The 21889-nt window shown below is 48.1% G+C and overlaps 1 protein-coding gene across 4 annotated transcripts in view; it reads left to right on the top strand.

Moving 5' to 3' along the window:
- Window positions 1–20922, top strand: part of rab11fip4a (RAB11 family interacting protein 4 (class II) a) — a 42215-nt gene extending 21293 nt beyond the window's left edge. For 3 of the 4 annotated variants that reach the window (XM_064314866.1, XM_064314868.1, XM_064314869.1), the window contains 13 exons: window positions 4866–5071; window positions 5893–6075; window positions 7640–7774; window positions 10701–10736; window positions 10883–10982; window positions 11786–11889; window positions 12368–12508; window positions 13036–13117; window positions 13719–13856; window positions 14536–14682; window positions 15231–15308; window positions 16083–16226; window positions 16682–20922. In XM_064314866.1, coding sequence (XP_064170936.1) covers window positions 4866–5071; window positions 5893–6075; window positions 7640–7774; window positions 10701–10736; window positions 10883–10982; window positions 11786–11889; window positions 12368–12508; window positions 13036–13117; window positions 13719–13856; window positions 14536–14682; window positions 15231–15308; window positions 16083–16226; window positions 16682–16798 — 1611 coding nt within the window. In that variant the 3' untranslated portion in view covers window positions 16799–20922. The remainder of the gene's footprint in view (window positions 1–4865; window positions 5072–5892; window positions 6076–7639; window positions 7775–10700; window positions 10737–10882; window positions 10983–11785; window positions 11890–12367; window positions 12509–13035; window positions 13118–13718; window positions 13857–14535; window positions 14683–15230; window positions 15309–16082; window positions 16227–16681) is intronic. The other variant, XM_064314867.1, reaches the window with a different exon arrangement.
- Window positions 20923–21889: the final 967 nt, after the last annotated feature.

Genomic DNA, 21889 nt, shown 5'->3' on the forward strand with positions numbered 1-21889 from the left:
TGTGGAGCAGTGCTCTGACGCGTGAGCCTGTGGATCTTTTGGGCACGTGCTCTGAAGTGGTCAGCCTGTGGGATCTGTGGAGCAGTGCTCTAAGTGGTCAGCCTGTAGGATCGGGCAGTGCTCTGACGGTGAGCCTGTAGGATCTGTGGAGCAGTGCTCTGACGCGTGAGCCTGTAGGATCTGTGGAGCAGTGCTCTGACGCGGTGAGCCTGTAGGATCTGTGGAGCAGTGCTCTGCGCGGTGAGCCTGTAGGATCTGTGGAGTAGTGCTCTGACGTGGTGAGCCTGTAGGATCTGTGGAGTAGTGCTCTGACATGGTGAGCCTGTAGGATCTGTGGAGCAGTGGACTGAATATCGTGGTGAGCCTGTAGGATCTGTGGAGTAGTGCTCTGACGCGGTGAGCCTGTAGGATCTGTGGAGCAGTGCTCTGACGCGGTGAGCCTGTAGAATCTGTGGAGCAGTGCTCTGACGCGGTGAGCCTGTAGGATCTGTGGAGCAGTGCTCTGACGCGGTCAGCCTGTAGGATCTGTGGAGCAGTGCTCTGACGCGGTCAGCCTGTAGGATCTGTGGAGTAGTGCTCTGACGTGGTCAGTCTGTAGGATCTGTGGAGCAGTGCTCTGACATGGTGAGCCTGTAGGATCTGTGGAGCAGTGCTCTGTCGCGGTGAGCCTGTAGGATCTGTGGAGCAGTGCTCTGTCGCGGTGAGCCTGTAGGATCTGTGGAGCAGTGCTCTGACGCGGTGAGCCTGTAGAATCTGTGGAGCAGTGCTCTGTCGCGGTGAGCCTGTAGGATCTGTGGAGCAGTGCTCTGACATGGTGAGCCTGTAGAATCTGTGGAGCAGTGCTCTGACGTGGTCGGTGTGCGATGTCCGTTTTCCGTTCACACAGAAGTGGACACGGGTTGCACGGCAACGGCAGTAAGTGGGCCAGTCTGAAGGAATTTGACATGTATGCCGCCGGTTGCAACTGGTAGGGCCAGTACACGCACGGGGGTTGGGTCGGGGGGGGTGGAGGCGAGGAGTTAGAACGAAGGATTTAAGTTCAAACTTCGCAGCCGTGATTGGTCGGTTGGTCGAAGGTGGGGGGGTGGGAGCTGGAGTTCCAGGGGAGGGGCCCTCTGAGGTTTGAACGGCGCCTGCTGTGAAATGACGCCAGAGAAAAGTGTTCCGTTGTCGGGTAAAGGTCAGGCGAGAATGCGGAGAGAGGAGAGAGAAGAGGGAGGGAGGGAGGGAGGGAGGGAGGGGAGCCCATTGAAATTCCTCCCCACCCGCTCTCTTGCAGTCCCGCTGATCCTCATTGTTTTCGGCTGGGTCGGCAGGGCTGGGTGGCTGATTAAACAGGAACGGCGGGGGACCGGGGGGGTGGGGGGGTGGGGGGGGGGGCACGGTCGCTGCGGTTAATGGGCTGGAGTGTGTGAAACGGGACCGTGGGGATCCAGCGGTCACGCGGACGGTCCCGAGAGACCAGGGCGGGGCTGTTAGCACAACACGGCGTGAGAACACGTATGTACACACACTCTCTCACACAACAGGGGTGTTCAGACGGCTCAGACCCAACACACACGCACGCGTGCACACACTGTCTGCCACCACACACATTCATGTACGCACACTCTCACTGGAACCATACACACACACACACACTATTCTGGGGCAATAGGGGTAAATGAGGTAAGCTCTTGGAATGCTAACAGTCCTTTGATACTTAAAGAAAGCAGGTAGGCACTTAGGTTCTATTTTAAACAGGAATAACATGATCAAATTATTCTGTGCAGAGGGAGAGAAAGGTGGGTGGGGGTGGGGGTGGGGGTTTGGGGTGGGGGGGGGCTAATTTGCCTGGAATAAGTTTATTTCACTGAGAGAGTGGGAGACCGCATCCCCCCCCCACAATCCAGCCTGTTCTTCAGAGATGCAGCGAGATCCCATTCACCTCAAAAAAACAAAAAAAAAACAACGAACCCTCGTCGAGTATCACCTTCCTCTTCCTGTGCTGACTTGCGTAGACTGCAGTGGTTTTTTCTCTTTTCTTCTGGCACATCAAACGAGCCCCCCCCCCAGAGCTTTCAGACGAAAACACTTCGGTAATTAATGCCTGCGAACAGAAAGTCCCCAAAATCTCTCTCATCATCTTGTTTGATACAAAGCAAAGAATACCAGGGTGAAGTGCAGACTGTCAGCTTTAATTCATTGCTGGGGTCAATTTAAAAGTAGGTAATTGTATCATGACAGGAGGGTTAAATGAGTAAGCGGATGCTTCAAAGGAACCTATGGCTTCAATCAGGGTACTTACATCCATATCGAGGCGATCCATGTAGGAATTACAGCCCTTTTGTTTTTTTACATATTCCCCTTTTTTTAGGGGACCAAAAGTAATTGGACAACTGGCTGCTGAGCTGAATCTTGGCCGGTTGTGTGTTGTCGCATCATTAGTTCACGCACAAGAAAGCTCCCAAAAGACCTCGCGTTGATTCTAGGTGTGGCAGATGCATATACCTACGAAAAAAAGGATTGTAAATCGCATAAAATATTCTCACCGTTGATCTACTGTGATTTATATTCCACCTTAGCCAAATATAATGCTCCTGCCCTGCGTGCTGATGGCTTTCTGGTCCGCCCTTCACGTTGGGACCGCGGGGACCGTCCTGGAATAACTCTTTCCGTTGCACGGCGTGTAAACAAACGCCATTGGGCGTTCCTCCTCTCTGTCTTCAGGAACAGCGCGTGTCTCCGAGGGCCACTCCCTCTCCTGCTCATTTCTGTGCTTCCACAGCACCCAGGCTTGGCTACAGCAGGGCTCTCCTCCTCTCATCTCCCCCTACTGACTAATCTCAGAATTACAGCGCGTTCGAAATTCTGCCGTTGGGGTTTCTCGCCCCGAGCGAAGTCTTGGACGAACGTAACTCCTGCACTGCACAAATTGCAGTGTCCCCTGTGAAGTTGCGCATCACTCTGTTGCTTAATTTTGCACTGCATTGGCAGTACACGGCTAGGCTCCGCCCTCAAGTCACCTGGCGCAGGTGTGTGGCCCCACCCCACCAGCTCTGCGTGGAGGACGCTGGTCTCGATCTCGTGACCGACTGAACAAACCGGCGGGAACTTTTGAGGGTCGAGCTTTGTGTTTCTGGCGGCTCCTGGTCCCTACAGCACACTTCCACAGCACACCCCCCAGAGAGGGAAACTCTATATATATATATATATATATATATATATCCTTGCGTTTATATAGCACCTTTCCGAATGCTCAAAGTGCTTTACAGTGAAGGGGAACTCACCTCACCCACCACCAATGTGGACCAGGGCGGTTAAGCTCACGCATTAAGAGACGCTCGCTGCAGTAGGAGGGTGATTGCGGTTATATCGCTTGGGTCGCGGGATGCAAGTGTTCTGCCACCGTCCCCTACCCCAACTGCTCGAGGACGCGAGGCCATGAGCCTGGTGCGCAATAACTGCATCCATTCCAAGAACCAGCGGGGGCCTTAGAGGAATCCTGCCCTTTTGTTTGGGCCTCCATTCAGGGCATGTGATGCGGTTATTATCACTGGCAATCCAGGAGAGAGAGAGAGAGAGAAAGAGAGAGAGGAACGGCCTAAAAGCAGGAATCAGATTTATCGAGCTGGTTTAAAGCGGGTTGTGGGTGTGGGTGGGGGATGGGGGGGGGTTTACGGGGCTGTTGGTCCAGTTGGGCTTGAAAGGGGGGGGACTGGGGGTCCGGGGCGTGAGAACTAACAGTCCGGGCCGTAACTCAGGGATGTAATGGAGCCGCATTGATTGGTGGGGTGCTGTAAATATTACACTGGGCCTCTGCAAATGGAGGCGGGCACGGGAGGGGGGGGTGGGGCGGGTGGACAGACGGACCGGGACACGGTCCGGGACCCGACCCAGGAGAGACAGAGACAGCGCCCCCTCCCAAATACCTCATCCAGGTCTCAGGAAGACTACGCTCAGCATGTTAGTGCCTTCAGTTCTGTAGGCCACGTGGTCTTCATTCCTGGTCCTGGAGAGCCACAGGATCTGCTGGGTTCTGTTGTTGTTACTCGGGCACTTAACTGATCAATTAAAGCGATCGATTACACAGCTGACTCACCTCACCTGGTTATCTGGGACTGAATTGGTTGCTGATATTAAGGTGAAAATAAAAACACAGCAGACCCCACGGCCCACCAGGATCAGGAGTGAAGACCACTGCTGTAGGGGACTGACCGTTAATGTAAAAACCTAGTCTGAGTCCTGGGCTGCTGTCCGCATCACTGGTCTGACTTTCCGGAATGTTCTACTGCTCTCGGTGATAGCTGGGTCAACTGACAGAAAGTTTGCTGGCAGTAATGCGTGCTTTTGGGCCTTCAGAAGATAAAGCCAATGTCTATTTGCATTAAGCTGGCTTAGGCGAGATTAGACCCTTATTCTATTTGCATTTCTGTCTTTTCTGTTCATTGGAAAGAGAATAGAAACTGTCCTTGACACGGTTCTTCTGTTTGTCCTGCAGTGACTTCTAAGACAGAACTGTGTGCCTGAGCCTGTGTGGTATCAGGTTTTATCTCGACACATTTCTCAAGCTTTTATTTCGTACAACTGGCATTGGCTATAATGCTTTCACTCCCAATGCTATAGTAGCTGTAGCAGTAGGGAGTAATCTTTATTTTTTTTATGGAAGTGGATTGATCATCCAGTAAAAAGCCATGCGGTTTTTATTCATTCTATAAAATACTTACGCATTTAAATATGAGAAATGTATTTCAGATGTCAAAATAAACTGCGGATAAGAAAACTGCATCAGTAAATACTGGTTTACATTGCTCTCCAGGTTATTGTAAAATTGAGTTTGAAATCTGTACGCATGAGATTTAGAGTGGCCGTTGTCGTGGTTACAGGAGGGCGTGGCGGGGCTGGTCCGGCCGCTGGTCATGTGCACGCGGTCGTACCCGGGGTGTCAGCTGTACCCCGAGGAGGAGGGGCCCCGGGACCGCGACGCCCAGGAGTCCGACATGGACAGCGCCCCCGGCTCGGACGCCTCCGACGGCGGGCTGTCCCACGACAAGGAGGACGGCCTCGGGGGCTTCTTCCTGCCCGGCAACAGGTGAGCTGCCCCCCTGTGATTGGCTGTCCTCGCTTGACGGACACCCTAGAGAGGACGGAAGCCCCGCCCAAGTTCCCGCCCCGAGCCTGAGATCCCGGCAGGATGTGAATATATAAAGCTTGAGAAAATCATCCAAACTACTCATTTTTTATGTTTCGTTAGACCAGAGATATCTACTGGTTGTGTGCATTAATTTCACTGCTGAAATTTAGATTAAATAAGGAAAATGAGAAAAAAAATTAACATTTCCAACCCCAAATGGTCCATTTTAACATCTGTCTGTTTCAATGCTGGGTGGGACTTTGGTCCTTTCTATGGGTGACCTTCTCCCGGAGTACCCTATGATTGTGAGCTGGTCAGCATGCAGAATTATGTCTATCATTAATATTTTATGATGTACGATTTATATTTAATTTATATTTAATAAATTCCTGTAATGTAAATGCCTGTAATGTAATTTATATGTATTGGCCAAGTAAGCATGAAGATATAAATAATGAATATGCTTCCATCTGCACATACAGATGGCTGTTTCCTCGTTAAACCTTCAATAGAAAAACATCTATCCATGTAAACTAGCATGTTGTTACCTCATAATTAAATATTGATAATTATTTGTTCATTTATTATTGTTAATGTTTCATTAATTAAATTATCCACTATCTAATACTGACAAATAGATTCACATATGGGCATCAGGAGGTTGTGGGCTTAATTTATTATATTACATTATACTGTATTTTTGTAAGAGAAACTGTTTGGTTTTACAGAAACAGTGATTTTTGTGGCGTTGTCTGTGCTTGTCCCTATTTTATCCACAGTTCTGGTCACCTGATCCCCTCTGTGACTTCGGCACGCTCCTCTGCCTCCCTCCTGTCCAATGAGGAGCAGTTTGAGGACTACGGGGAGGGCGAGGACGTGGACTTCACTCCCAGCAGCCCCTGCCCCGACGAGGAGATGCACACCAACGGGTACTCTGACCTGGGCTCCTCCGTGCCCTCCAGGTGAGCGCGCGTTCACCTGCTCACTCACTCACTCACTCACTCACTCACCCACCCACTCACTCACTCACTCACTCACTCACCCACCTGCTCACTCACTCACTCACTCACCCACCCACTCACTCACTCACTCACCCACCTGCTCACTCACTCACTCACTCACCCACTCATTCACACATTCACTCACTCACTCATATTCACTCACTCACTCACTCACTCACTCACTCACTCACTCACTCACACATTCACTAACTCACTCACTCACTCACCCACTCACTCACTCACCCACTCATTCACACATTCACTCACTCCCTCATATTCACTCACCCACTCACTCACTCATGTTCATTCGCTCATTCATGCTCTCATTCATTCACTTACCCTCTCCCTCCCTCATATTCACTCACTCATTCATTCACTCACCCACTCATTCACACATTCACTCACTCCCCCATTCACTCCCCCACTCATTTATGTACTCACGAGCTCACTTCCTCATTTACTTACTAATCACTCATTCATCCTCTCACACACCAACTCATCCACTAGATTCACGTCATTCATCCACACACTCATTCATACATTCACTTACTCATTAACCAAAATCATCCACTTACCCACTCACTCACTCACTACTCCACTTATTTACTCACTATTTTACTTAATCACTCATTCACACTTTCACTGACTGAATTCACATGCTCATTCATGCACTCACTCACTCGTTCACTCTTTTAGTCCCTCATTCACACATTCATACTTTCATTCACTCACTGTCTTACTCATCCACTCTCTTATTCATTCATTCACTCATTCATTCGCACTCAGTAAGTAACTCCCTCACTTAGTCGCTCACTCATTTATCCTGTCACACTCGCGGTCGGTGCTGCGTGGGCTCTCTCTGGCTGGTTACGGCTTCCTGGGCTAATCTCATTTAAACGCTAAATGAACGTTACGCAATGTGCCCTGTGTGCTCCCTGCGAGCCCCATTAGCCCTTCAGTACAGGCTGTTCCCCTGCAGCTCATCCCTTCTGCTCCAAAGCTGATTACCGTGGTAACCGTCCCGTGAGAAATACCCCCCTAGGCCACTTAAGGAAGCCATTACCTGCACTTTCACATGTTTGATTGATTGATCAATTTTATTTGATCATTTTTAAAAAGAAAAAAACATGCATCTGAAGCAAGCTTCTCATGCACATTATTTTTTTTTTAACTATCAAGGATAGGCACAATAAAGCTAATAGCTTATTTCCATTGTGGTCCTTTTTTGGAAGGGGGTACTGTAATGTAGCTTCTGGCTATTAGGGGACAGACAATTCTAATCTCTAAGTGAGGGAAATCAAGGTGTGTGTGTGTTAACTGTGTGTGTGTGTGTGTTAATGGTGTGAGTGTGTGTGTGTGTGTTAACAGTGTGTGTGTGTTAACGGTGTGAGTGTGTGTGTGTGTTAACAGTGTGTGTGTGTGTGTGTATGTGTGTGTGTATATACATGTGTTAATGGTGTGAGTGTGTGTGTGTGTGTGTGTTAATGGTGTGTGTGTGTGTTAACAGTGCGTGTGTCCTTTGCAGTGCGGGCCACACCCCACAGAAGATGCGGCACCTGTACTCCTCGGAGCCGCTGGACGTGTACTGCTCCCAGTGCTGCAAGAAGGTCAACCTGCTCAACGACCTGGAGGCGCGGCTCAAGAACCTGCGAGCCAACAGGTAACGAGCAGCGCACCTGTCAGCAGACCCCCCGCTGACAAGCCACGCCTTGGGCGGGCCTAGTGTCGGGCCATCACCAGCAAATTGTCACGGAAGGTATTTGGGCAGACACCGACATAAAAAGCCAAAAGTGAGAACCAAAGAAATTTTAAAAAGAGACTTAAAAACAGACATCCACATAAACACTAAATTGGCACTAAATTGAACAAAACATGAATTCTAGAAAACTGTTAATACTGTAGATTTAAAGAGATTTGAAAGACATTGTGATTTGGAACAGGGAAAAAAAACCACAAAAACTCGCCCGAAGTCTCCTGGCCCGCACGCAGGTTCTGTCCCTGTTGTTGCTGACTCCGCATCTCTGTAAAATCCCATTAGGAGCTGCTGGTTATGCAATGAGTTTCCTGCTGTGGGACCTGGCCTCCTCACGGGGTGACGTCTGAGTGCCTTGGCCTTTAGCGGTTTACAGGGGTGGCGGTTTTTCCGGCTTTAAACGGCGTAAATCCCACCGCTCAGGTGCTCTCCCGCGTGTTCCGTAGCCATGGTAACGCTGCGGTGGTTTGGTACTGTCAGAGTCGTAGCCAGGCAACACTGCGGTGGGTTTGGTACTGTCAGACTTGTAGCCAGGGTAACACTGCGGTGGTTAGGTACTGTCAGACTCGTAGCCATGGTAACACTGCGGTGGGTTTGGTACTGTCGGACTCGTAGCCAGGCAACACTGCGATGGGTTTGGTACTGTCGGACTCGTAGCCAGGCAACACTGCGGTGGTTTGGTACTGTCAGACTCGTAGCCAGGCAACACTGCGGTGGGTTTGGTACTGACAGAGTCGTAGCCATGGCAACACTGCGGTGGGTTTGGTACTGTCGGACTCGTAGCCAGGCAACACTGCGGTGGCTTTGGTACTGTCGGACTCGTAGCCAGGCAACACTGCGGTGGGTTTGGTACTGTCAGAGACGTATCCATGGCAACACTGCGGTGGGTTTGGTACTGTCGGACTCGTAGCCAGGCAACACTGCGGTGGGTTTGGTACTGTCGGACTCGCTCGCCGGCTCATCTTGCATTCCGCTGGGGCCCGCTGTAACCGCCTCAGGCCCTCAAACCAAATGGGCCGAGAATCAAATATCAAAGGAAGAGGAAGACCGTTGCTATGGCAGCACCGTTCCTTCCTAGTCTGACTGCTGGGTGAACCGTGGAGCTGAGGGAAATCTTGGAGGAGTGAAGCAACACAACTCGCAGGGGGGCGGGGGGACGAGGGGGCTAGGGTGTTTTAGGGGTACAGGAGGGGTAGAAGGTCTATCGAGGGGGCTGATTGGAACTCTGAAGGTGTCCGTTTGGGATTTAGACTGAATAAGGGTGTATAAACGCTGCTGTTGAGATGCTGCTGGTTTATCATAGTGTCACATGTTTACAGCCTGCGTTTATTGTGCATTGTTAGTCAGAGCTTGTGTATTGTTTCCCTGTTGTGTATTTTTTTTAGAAAGGTGTTACTGGTTTGGGGTTCGTTATTGGCGTGTGATGTCAGGGTTCATACCAATAACGTGTGAGATATGAGGTGTTGGGGTGCAGATATTGGTGTGAGATGTGCATTTTAGAATTTTATAGGTTTAGTCGAGTACTTGTCTATACTTCTTAAAGAGGTCAGAACAGCAGAATCATTGGCCATTTTCCAATGTTGAACTGTAGCCCACCTTCTTCAGACAGCATCATGGTTCCCTTCCTATTTAAAAACCTGATGCTGAGGCCATCATGTGTGGAGCTTAGCGGTTTGGGAGTGTGATCCTGGGGCACATTGTGCAGTTCAGCGGTTTGGGAGTCACCGCCATTTTCTTCTTCCGATCCGCGCTGCAGCTGATGCTGTGGCTTATTCCGGGCTAATCCTGGTTTTCTCTGCAGATGAGCTCCGTAGGGAAGACTGTGGAGTTCTGGGGAAAAGGGAGGAGGGAGAGGAGCCCACGCAGAGATGAAAGAGTGAGAGAGAGGGCAGGAGAGGAGAGGAAGGAGAGGATGAGGAAATATTGACTTTGGGAATGGGGGGGGAAGGAGGGATTGAAGTGGTTGAAGAGAGGAGGGAGCGAAAGTCAAGCATTGAAAGAGAGAAAGTAATGACCTTAAAATGAGTGGGTGATGGTAGGCTCGGACAGAGAGAGAGAGAGAGCGGGTGCAGAGCAGATGGATAGAGAGATGGAAAGCATAACTGTTCACGCCGACTGTGTGCGCGAGGCTGATCATGTGACTAACACTCAGCCACCTCAGCTCAGCGCGTCTAATAATACTGGCGCTTGTGTGAACAGAGAAGATAGAGACAGAAGACAGAGAGACACTGGGTGTGTGTGTGTATGTGTGTGTGATATATATATATATATATAGAGAGTGAGGGAGAGGCGTGCGTGCGTGTGTGCGTGTGTGTGTGATATATATATAGAGAGAGAGGGAGTGTGCGTGTGTGTGTGTGTTGTGTGTGTGTGTGTGTGTGATATATATATATATATATATATAAGAGAGAAGAGAGAGAGAGAGAGAGAGAGGAGAGAGTGAGAGAGAGAGTGTGCGTGTGTGTGTGTGTGTGTGTGTGTGTGTGGGGCAGACATGACAGAGATATTCCGTGTGGGTGTCCATGCGTGATGGAAAGTGAGAGGTGTGTGTGTGTGTGTGTGTCAAAGAGAGAGAGTGCATGTTTTCCCACTCCTTTCTTATTAATTATAAAGCACACAAACCTTGCACAAGTGCAGATATAACTCAACACAGACGCACACACACGCACACCGTGTTGACAAAAGACAAGCCTCCTCAGATAGAGGGGTTTAGCTGAAAATGTGAGACCCTCTTCGCGTGCGAGGAGGAAATGCAGTCCATCTTCCTGTCTGAAAAAGATGAAGGTTTATGAAATATGTAAATGTGATATTATTATCTCTCTTTGTTTTGCAGCCCAAGCAGGAAAATATCCAGTACTGCCTTTGGAAGGTAGGCCTCTTACCCTCCTGTTGTCTGTTTGTTCATTTGTGTGGTGCCAGTGTTCATTCTCAGCTCTTGTGTATATGGTGTGTGTGTGTGTGTGTCTGTGTGTGTATACGGTGTGTGTGTAACAGACTCTGTTCTCCTGTCTGCAGGCAGCTCTTCCACCACAGTAACTTCAGCAGCAGTAATGGCAGCACGGAGGACCTGTTCAGGGACAGCATCGACTCCTGTGACGTGGACATCACTGAGAAGGTACAGCACTGCACCCCAACATCACAGCACTGCACCCCAACACTCTTTTCAGACTCTGTGATGCTCCTACATTTGACACAAGCAAAGACTTTTTTGGTCTGGTTTAAGAGCTGGACAAATTTTAGATGTTGATTAGAGTACAGATTTTGGCTAAAGAAATAACTGATAACTGATTTCACGGTTCATTTTTAATCTGAACCCAAATCAGCCACTTGCAAATGACCGCATTGCGGTGTAATTACCATTCTTAACATTCCACTTTTTTGCGTTTACTTTTTGCCAAAAATTTGCCTCCCTGTTTGATGCTGTTAATGAAAGAGCCAATGAAAGTACTCATGACACAGATGGCAAATACTGTTGATGCAGATTTGACTTATTTTACTTCACAGAACCATAGAGTTTCGGTTAGCAAACAAAAAAAACCAGCAGGTCTGAGGGTCTATCTCCAGGCAGTGGAGCCCCTACTGGAGACAGTGGGTAATCGCAGTTAGTCAGGAGAGCTATATGCTCTGCGTGTTGGTGTTCCTGTGTCTTTGCTTGTGTATTTCCAGAGCTTGCTGGTCCACACAGGGTCAATGTTGGGTTGAACTTCAGGGTCAGACGTTCAGAACTCTTAGCACTGAAAATATGTTAAATGGGACACATTGACTCTGATGATCTTAAATACATTTTTTTTTCTGCTCAGTCTGGTGCAAACTGACTCTCAACCCTCTCTTTCTGTGTCTCTCTCTCTCTGTCTACCCCCTCCCCCCCCCACACACACACACGCACACACACACACACACACATATACAAACACACAGGTGACTTACCTGGAGAAGAAGGTGACAGAGCTTGAGAATGACAGTCTGGCAAACGGGGATCTGAAGTCTAAGTTAAAGCAGGAAAACACACAGCTGGTGCACAGGTAACACACACACACACACACACACACTGAAACACACACACTCTCTCTCACACACACACACAGACTCACACACACTCACACACACTCTCACACTCACACACTCACTCACACACACTCACACACACACTCACACACGCACACACACACACACAGACTCACACACACACACACTCACACACTCTCACACATGTACACTCACACCCTCACACACTCTCTGACACACACACAGACTCACACACACACTCACACACACACACTCTCACACTCACACACACACACTCTCACACTCACACGCTCCCTCACACACTCACTCACACACTCACACACACACTCACACTCACACACACACTCTCACACTCACACACACACACTCTCACACGCTCACACACACACTCACACACACACTCTCACACTCACACACACACACACACACACTCACACTCACACTCATTGTGTGTGTGTGTGTGTGTGTGCGCAGGGTGCATGAGCTGGAGGAGCAGATTAAAGATCAGGAGACGCGGGCGGAGCAGGTGTTGGAGGAGGAGCTGAAGCGGCACAGGGAGGCCTACAGCAAGATGGAGCGCGACAAGATAGCGGAGATAGAGCTGCTTAGCAACAGGTACCGACACCGCCAAAACAACACAGCCAATAACTACACTGCTAAAACAGTACCGCTAATAACCACACTGCTAACCACAACTTTTCTAAAACAACATCGCTACTAATGATACTGCTAACCCCAACACCGCTATTCAGAACACTGATAATCACAACAGTGCTAATTTCAACATTGTTAAAACATTGATAAAAAATTACACCACTAAATACAACACTGCTGAAAACAACAGCTCTAAAACAATCCTAAAAGCAACACCAGTAAGAGCATCGACCATTAAAATCAACATTGCTAAAAACAACCCCGCTTTTAACAACACCGTTGAAAACAACACCAGTAAGAACAACACTGTCTATACCAGCACTCTTAAAGCCAAGACTGCTCGGATCGATAATGGAATGGAGGGACACACAGCATTCTAACAGCACAGTACAGTGGGTAGTGCCACAGTGGATACTCTGTGTAGCACAGGCAGCACAGGGATTCTGTGAAAGCTGTGCCACATCTCTTTCTCTCTCTCTCCCTCCCAGGGTCCAGCAGCTAGAGGAGGAGAACGGAGAGATGAAAATAAACGTGTGCAGGCTGAAGTCTCAGACGGAGAAGCTGGATCAGGTGGGTTGTTCGGTCATGTTCGCACCCTTTTTAAACACGCGCGCGCACGTGCACACAGTCGTGCACGTGGCCTCCTAGGCGTGTTAGGATGAGTCATTCACCGACACCTTCGGTGTGAGCTGCACCCTCCGGAGAACACTAATAGAGCAGAGTTTTAGGGTGTGAAACCCTCTGAACTCCTGTCAGGTAAATGCTGAAACTTCTGCAGGCTGACTGAACACTAGGTTCAATAGATCACTGCACGAACACAGGCATGGTTATAACTGTAATGTATACTTTGATTGAACCCTATATTCAGCAGTTCACTGAGTGAACAGAGTAATGGCTATAACTGTAATATTATAAACACTGACTGAACTCTGAGATTACTGAGTGGATGCAGACAGGGTATTAACACTGTAGTATAAATGTAATATAATGGGTTATAACACTGTAATATACATGTAATATAAAGGGTTATAACACTAATATAAATGTAATATAAAGAGTTATAACACAGTAATATAAATGTGATATAAAGTGTTATAATGCTGTAATATAAAGTGTAATAACGCTGTAATACAGTGAATAAGGGGCTGAATGAGAGCGCTCTTTCCCCCAGGAGAAGCAGCGAATGACGGATAAGCTGGAGGACACCAGCCTGCGGCTGAAGGATGAGATGGATCTGTACAGGAAGATGATGGACAAGCTGTGGCAGAACAGACACCAGTTTCAGAAAGAGAGGGAGGCCATGCAGGAGGTGAGAATCACACATGCACGCATGCACACACACACGCACTCACACACTCACACACACACACAGACACATGCACACACACACACACGCACATGCAGGAGGCATGCACACACACACACACACTCACACTTACACAGACACATGCACACACATACACACACAGACACATGCACTCACATGCACACATACACACACTCACATGCACACGTGCACATACATACACACACACTCGCACATGCACACACAGGAGGCATGCGCACACATACACACGTACATACACGCACACACAAACATATGTCCACACATGCATACATACACACACACACACACAAATTGCTCCTATCTCTAATTTATGTCATTTCAAACGCAGGTTCCCACCTAGAATCTCGTCCAACAACAACATAAAAGATTAGTAATTTTAGTGATCGTAAATTTGAAGATGGCATTGTGATGGCAATTTAAGGATGTAGTGTGAATATTAAGTTAATATTAATTAATATTGATTTTGAGGATGGGAATTTGAATATTGGGGGCAGTTTGAGGACACTAGTATGAACATTAATGGTGGTTTGAAGACAGTATTGAGAATATTAACGGAGATTTGAGTATGGTAGTAACGATGGATATTAATGGCAGTTTGAAGACAGTAGGGTGAACATTAACGGCGCTCTTGTCTGCGCAGCTGATAGAGGACCTGCGCAGGGAGCTGGAGCACCTGCAGCTTTTTAAACTGGAGACGGAGAACCCCGGCCAGGGGCGTGGCCTCTCGGAGTATAACGCCAAGGCCCGCGAGATCGAGCTGGAGCATGAGGTCAAGCGCCTCAAACAGGTGGGAGCAATACTGCACCCTGTTACTCCTACACTGTGTCTGTCCCACTGATGCTGTTACACAGACTATTACACTGAGACTTTTACACTGGGACTCTTATACTCAGACTGTTGCAGTGAGACTATTACACTGGGACTGTTACACTGGGACTGTTACACTGGGACTGTTACACTGAGACTGTTACACTGAGACTATTACACTGGGGCTGTTACAATGAGAATATTATTCTCATAGACTGTTACATGCTGCTGGTACAGTAATACTGTTACACCTGAGACCCTGTTATTGTTACACTGAAGGTGTTACACAGTCACAGTTACACTCTTGCACACAAATCCACTGAACTGAACAGGTAGGAGCGGATCTGTGCGGAGCCGACACCCTGTGTTTGCCTGTGCAGTATCCGAGATGCGCAGAGCACTTTCTTCACCTGTGCAGGACCTCAGAGACACAGCACCCTGTGTTCGCCTGTGCAGGACCTCAGCTTGAAAGTGCCTCAGGGCCCAGTCCTCGGCCCCTCACTCTAGTGTCTGCTTTGTCTGCCGCAGAACTTTGTTCCCAAGGTTACCCCCCCTGAATTCCAGCACCTGGTGTCTGCAGGGGCGTGGCCTCTGCCTCCCGGGATGGTAAACAGCCTGCTTCCTTTCGTAGCGCTGTGCTTTTAACCACTAACAACGGCACCAGCCCGCTGCGAATGGGGTTCGGTGTGAGAGGCGAACTCGGAAAACTCGCCGGTTTTGTGCGCCTTGCTTTAGGTCACCGTACTCAGTCCTCACGCAGTAACTCCTCAGTAACACTGTGTTCTCTGCGGTAGAGCTAGCCTTGTGCTACGTAGGCTGCTGATCGCCTGCCGCAGTGCGTCTGCCAGACACAATGTACCCAGAGCGGCTTGTGAATGACATTATAGTGCCTTTGCCCTTAACACTCGTGTGATAATGTGTAATATTGTGTCATTTTGTTCAGGCATGACTGTTTCAGTTTTTTCCACAAACCATTTCTGTGTCTCTACTGGTTTATCTGTCTCCTTACTACATGTTCTAAACTGTGAGAGACGTGGGTCAAATAACTATTTGAAATACTTCAGTCCTTTTGCCACCAGTAAAACGTGGCTAAAAAATGAAATGTGGGGTTAAAATTTGGTATGAGTCAGTGGGAGTGGGGAGGGCATGATGAAGGAGGAGGGCGCAGGGCGCCCCCTGTCTGTCAGACAGGTGTACGGCAATCAAGCCTCCTCTGGTCCCCCTTGTCCCCAGCTGTGCCCATGTCCTGCCCTGGCCCCACCCCCAATCCTGCAATGGTCACGCCCCTGTCCTGCCTTGGCCCCACCCCCAGGCTGACCATTCTCTACCCCGTACCCCCCCCCTCACCCCCCATGACCCCCCCTTTCCCCCGTCCTGCAGGAGAACCACAAACTGCGGGACCAGAACGACGACCTGAACGGTCAGATCCTCAGCCTCAGCCTGTACGAGGCCAAGAACCTGTTCGCCACGCAGACCAAGGCCCAGTCGCTGGCTGCCGAAATCGACAACGCGTCCCGCGACGAGGTGAGGGGGCGGGGCGAAGGATGACACCTCACGGGGGGGCGGTTGGGGGACAGGGTGGACGCAGGAGTCCAGACTAGGACCTGCATTTTACAAATCCAGTGTTTGAGTTTGCCCTATTTTATTATGACCTCAGGCCCATTGTAGTAGGATGTAGTTTACTTATGTTCCACAAGGGGGCAGCATTGTTTACTTTTTGTAGGCTTACAAACTCTACATTACATTACAAATCACGTAGCAAACACTCGTAATGTATAATTGTGGAGACAGCCCTATATTAAGCCAGAATGTCCTGTATTTCAGCCAAGAATGGCTTGTCCTGTACCGGACACCATTTGTCCGTTGTATAGTGCTTTGTTAACATACCAAATTTGGTAAGTTTCATTTAGTTTGCTACCGTAGAGAATCTGTTGTATGATGTTCCAAATCATATGATTTTTTTAATGACGTGGCCACAGCTGATGGACGCCCTGAAGGAGCAGGAAGAGATTAATTTCCGCCTCCGGCAGTACATGGACAAGATCATCCTGGCCATCCTGGACCACAACCCCTCCATCCTGGAAATCAAGCACTAGGAAGAGGAGCCACATCTTTTACATAGCGCCCCCTGCTGCTCGGGGGTGTGAACTGCCCCGGTCACCTGGAACTAAAGTCATTCTGTGTTTACAAGAGAAGCTTACGTATACTGTAGAAATCTATGAATCACAATTTGTCTTTTATTCCTCTTTTCTCAAAATGTTACATATATATATATATTTTCTGTTTTGTAACTGTAGTGTAAAAAAAAAAAAACAAGATTAGACATGACTGGAAAACTATTATGACTAGAAAGTAATATATTTTAGAGTCGTGATCCTGGAATGAAAAAAGTGTATCTTAGTCACAATATGGGAACAGAATACATACTACCTCTGAGTATGTAGGTACAGTGATATACGAACCTGCCGTGTATTTATGAGGGAAAAGCAATCTTCTATGGGAATGTATATGAGAACCTCCCTGACTGACCATTATAACCGGCAGTGACTGGGCTGTCAGTCATTGAGAGCTGACCATAGAGAGGGCGGGAGGGAGCGAGTGGGTGGAGTCTGAATGTACGTCGTTTGGGAAGGCGATGGCATGTGGAATAGCATGAAGCGGGAACGTGGGTGGAAGATCCCGGTTTGTCATTTACGTCAGGAGGCTTTGGTGGTCAGGTTTTGTGTGGATTTGCTGTCGTTTTTTGGGTCGGTCTGCCCCCCCGAACAGAAAAGAGGGACAGCGGAGACGTGGAGGGGTTTGATGTAGCACCGGGACAGGAGGGCAAGGTCGCCTTAAAATGACGGGAGCCAGACCGAATGACGGTTTAAAGCAGGGGTCCGCAGTCTTATCCAGAAAGGGCCGGTCGACATTACCCAGAATGCTGCAGGACTCTCCCACCTGTCACTCTTACTGAGGACACACTTTTAAAGCAGGGGTCCTCGGTCTTATCCAGAAAGGGCCAGTGCGGGTGCAGGCTTTCGTTCCAACCAATCAGGGTCCTTAGCAACGACTCCAGTGTTTGATTAGTAGAATCAGGTGTGTCACCGCTTGGTTGGAATGGAAGCATGCACCCGCACTGGTCCATTCTGGATAAGACAGAGGACCCCTGCTTTAAAAGTGCCTCCTCGGTAAGAATGACACGTGGGAGAGTCCTGCAGCATTATGGGTAATCGTGACTTACCCACTTCACTGGACAAAGACTTAAGGGTGTACCTGACCGAGTTTTGGAACTTGAGAAGCCAGCAGTGAGTGAGGGTGTTACTCCGGATTGAAGAGACAGAGTGTGAACGAAAGTGAAGTGAAATAAGGTTCAGGTGAGAGAGAACGTTACGTTGTTGAAGTAGATTTTGTGAAGACCAGACCCGAAGGTCTCACCCGGGACTTGGCGTTAAGCTACGGGTGTGTTCTCATGTTTGGTTTCCTCAGCCTCAAACCTGCTAGCCGCGGCGCGGGAGATGCCGTCCACGGGAAGGCGCCTGAGTTTTGCGTAACGTGGCGAGCGGATTTTGGGGTAAATTTGTCGAACACTGCCGATTTAAAGGATAGGGAGACTGCGGAGTCCCGTTGTCCAGGGCGACGGGCCCTGTCCCGTACCTGACCCTCGCAGCGGAGGGTAACCGCGGAGCAGAGCCGCCGATCGTCCCATCGCTAAAAATAATGAGCTATTTAACGTCCAAGCACAAGATTTATTTTTTCATTTGTGAACCCAGTAGATGTGAATGTATGAAATGAGAGAATATATATTTATGGCACTGTTATACGTAGTTACATGTACACAGAAATAGGACTGGAATGATGGCTTTTTTTTTTTTGGGGAAGGGTTACAGTTTGTTTTGTGTTTAAAAAGGATGGGAGGGAAAGAGGGAGAGAGAAACATTTATTTTTCACAGAGATCTATGTTGGAGAGTGTTAAAGTGAGAGAGTTTCACTTGGGGGGGGGCGGGAGGGCAGGGGGGCGGAGTAACCACAGCACCCTTGGACAGGAAGTTGCTGGATCAGTGGAGGACATTGTGGCCTTCATTTAATTCAATCACAATTTGTCCTTAACTTTGACTTTAAAATAAATGCAGGTGTTCGTTGCCCCAACCCCCACAGTGTGGGTAAAAGTTTAAAACTCCAGGAAGGGGCAGATCTTGACTGAATGCAGGCAGTCAGGGCTAGAACTTGGTCTCTCTGCCAGTGGGGTAATGAGACGTAGTTTGACAGTGAGTCAGATACGTTCCCCGTATCAGTGAAGAAAAACCTGTGCGCATTAGTCGTGACAGCCTGCGCTTGCTTGCGGCTCCCTCTGGTGGACAAACAGGGCGGTGCGGTCGAATGGCCGAACTGATTTTCTGCTTTGCCATGGAAACGCACGGTCCAATCACTTCGGGGCAGCTGATGCAAGTGTTGCCAGTCCCGGTCTAACGGAACGGACTTGTTCAATTACGAACGCCGTAAGCCCAAAGCCCCAAATTCAAGGCTTTACAAGACATGAGCCGTGTTCACGAAGCGTCTCTGAGCCAGCAGTACTGATCTAGGATCAGCATCTCCCTGCCCATATTGTAACATTACTTTACATTACATTTTATTTGACAGATTCTTTCACCCAAAGCGACATACGATAAGTGAAGGTTGTAGGAACAACTGCAGAACGCAGGTCAGTCGAGGTACAATTCTCATTAAGTATCACTTATCCGTAGCCATGAACATAAAGTCTGGTTCACACAGTAACCGTAGACTAAGTCAGTAAAGTCATGGCAAGTCATAAATTAGAAGTGAGGCATGATTTACTAGAGATAAAGAGCTACAACATCAAGACGAAGATACAAGTGCACTATGAAAGTGCTGGAAGATCCAGACACAAACGATACATGAGTGATGCTCGATTTGGAGTAACCCTGCAGAGGAGTAGTGTTAGAGTCAGTCAAGGGCATTATCCCCGTAACGTTATCTATTATGAGCCAGAAGGCTGAACTGATCCTAGATCAGCTCTACTACTACCAAGAGACTCTTGGTGAATACCTGTCCTGTGCTCACCTGTATTGCTGTGAGCAATGGAGGTCATTTTATCAGGGTGGGACATACAGCAACATCCCCTCCAGGTAGCCCAGGTGCTGTGGATACAGGCTGTGGGTGGACCCTGTGCTGCTGACAAAGCTTCAAAGGGGCAGAGGTGGGCAACGAGGGAGGGCCGTGTCTGATCCTGGTTTTCATGCCGAATTAATTAATGCCGTGATTACTTAAATTAGCCCTCGCATTTACGCCGTCTGACATTTTAGCTACACTTCTTGACAAGCGCATGACTGACAGCTGAAGACTGTTCTTGTGTCCCCAGTGCGAAACGCGCTACTGTGATCTAATCTACAAGCGAACCAGTGTCGGTCCATACAGCCAGTTAGCTCCTTTAGCCAGGGTAACTGGTGGAAACAAAAAAACCTGCAGACACACTGCCCCTCCTGAACTGGAATTGCCCCACCCCTGTTCTAGAGAAACTCATTTATTAAATTTAGTGGAATATAATAATTAATAAAATAATGCTAATCCCTTTTATGTGTGTACAGAGTGTATGGGTGGTATGAGCCCTGTGAAATGGAAATGCTTGTAAAATAACAAATGTCACCTCGCATTTTGACTTCGGGTCATGTCAGTTCATCAGTTGTGTTTGACACAGTATTTGGAAAAGAAGGTTGTAATTAGGGAGAAGTACAATAATAGCCAACTGCTGTAAACTGTGTTCTCCACTGTATCAGAGTTAGTTTTGCGTCCTTGCACAGATCCAAGGTTTGTTAGCACGTTGTTCTTTTTTTTTCTTCTTCTTCTTCTTCTGGTGTTTGTGCCTTTGTGTCTGAGCTAGTGTCTGTTTTTGTGTCTTTCCCCCCCCCCCCCTAATGGTTTCCTTTCAAGAAGGCTTTTTGTTTTGTAAATTTTTTTGCTTTCTAATATGCGTCTGGACACTTTTCATGAATTTGTAAATGTTGTACAGAAAGTGCAGAGATTAGTTTTAGTGTCACTCATCTCACTTTTAAAGAGCGAATTTAAAAACGTCTTTTTTACAGTTTTATGAGGAAAATGCTAGCGTCTTACTTGTGCTACTGAAGGGTGTACAGCACGTCTTTTAACCTGTATCACTATATGATAACTTGTATCACTATATGATAACTTGTATCACTATATGATAAAGCGTTGTTTAACCTCTCGTCGGCCATTGGTGCTGGTTTTGTTCTTGTCTGTGTTACGACTTCAGTGATCGTGTGTCGCGGTCTTTTTTTTTTCAATTTTTGTTTGACTGGAATTCCTTTGCGTTTGATGTGCTTGGGTTTCTCTAGGAAAGCTCTCTTTGTCATGCTCAGTCCCTTTCAGAAAGTAATAATGGAACCACTTTCCATCCATCTTTACAAGTCCAGCAAATACCAAGCTTTTGTGGAAATGTTACATAAAATACATTAAAATATGAAATACAGATTTTTTTTGTGTGTATCAAAGTACTGTATCTGATTTGAAACCATTACATCGCTCGCAGTGCTTTATGGGATGTGTAGTTCATTCCCTCCTTTAAAAAGTTAAGTACACAGTACATTTGCCTTTTTTTGTTGTTGTTTTTTTGGCTCTGAATCATTTTTATAATGTCATGATTCATCTCGTAGCTGGATGGTTCATGACTGAAAACGTCAGACCAAGTCACATGACCATTCAGGAAGTGCATGCCACCATCGCCCTAAATTGTTTGTTAGGGCGATTAATGGTCCCAAAAGCACCACTCTCGCCAGCTCTTTGTTTGGGTTACTGAACGGTGAATGCGTCAGGTGTTCCAAAATGAGCCCTGACAGGTTGATACAAGCTGCTGCCTGACCTGTTTTGAACGAAAGAAAGAAAAAGAAAGAAAAAGAGAAGTGGAACATATCGTCGTTCAGTCGTGGGTCATGGTTTTCCCAGAGCAAAGTCGGATGCCAGTTTAGGTTTTGATTGATTGAGTTACATTCAGCTGGAGGGTGGGGTCAAAGCAGACATGCTGTTCACTCTGGCGTAAATAAATTTGTGAGTGTGTGTGTGTGTGTGTATGCGTATGTGTGTGTGTGTGCCTGTGAGTGTGTGCGTTTTCACGTGTGTGCACCAGATTGGAGAAGCTAGCGCTCCTTACGGGTTTTGGTTCCATACGTTGTCAT

The sequence above is a fragment of the Anguilla rostrata genome, chromosome 17 (assembly GCF_018555375.3).
Source record: "Anguilla rostrata isolate EN2019 chromosome 17, ASM1855537v3, whole genome shotgun sequence".
NCBI lineage: Eukaryota > Metazoa > Chordata > Actinopteri > Anguilliformes > Anguillidae > Anguilla > Anguilla rostrata.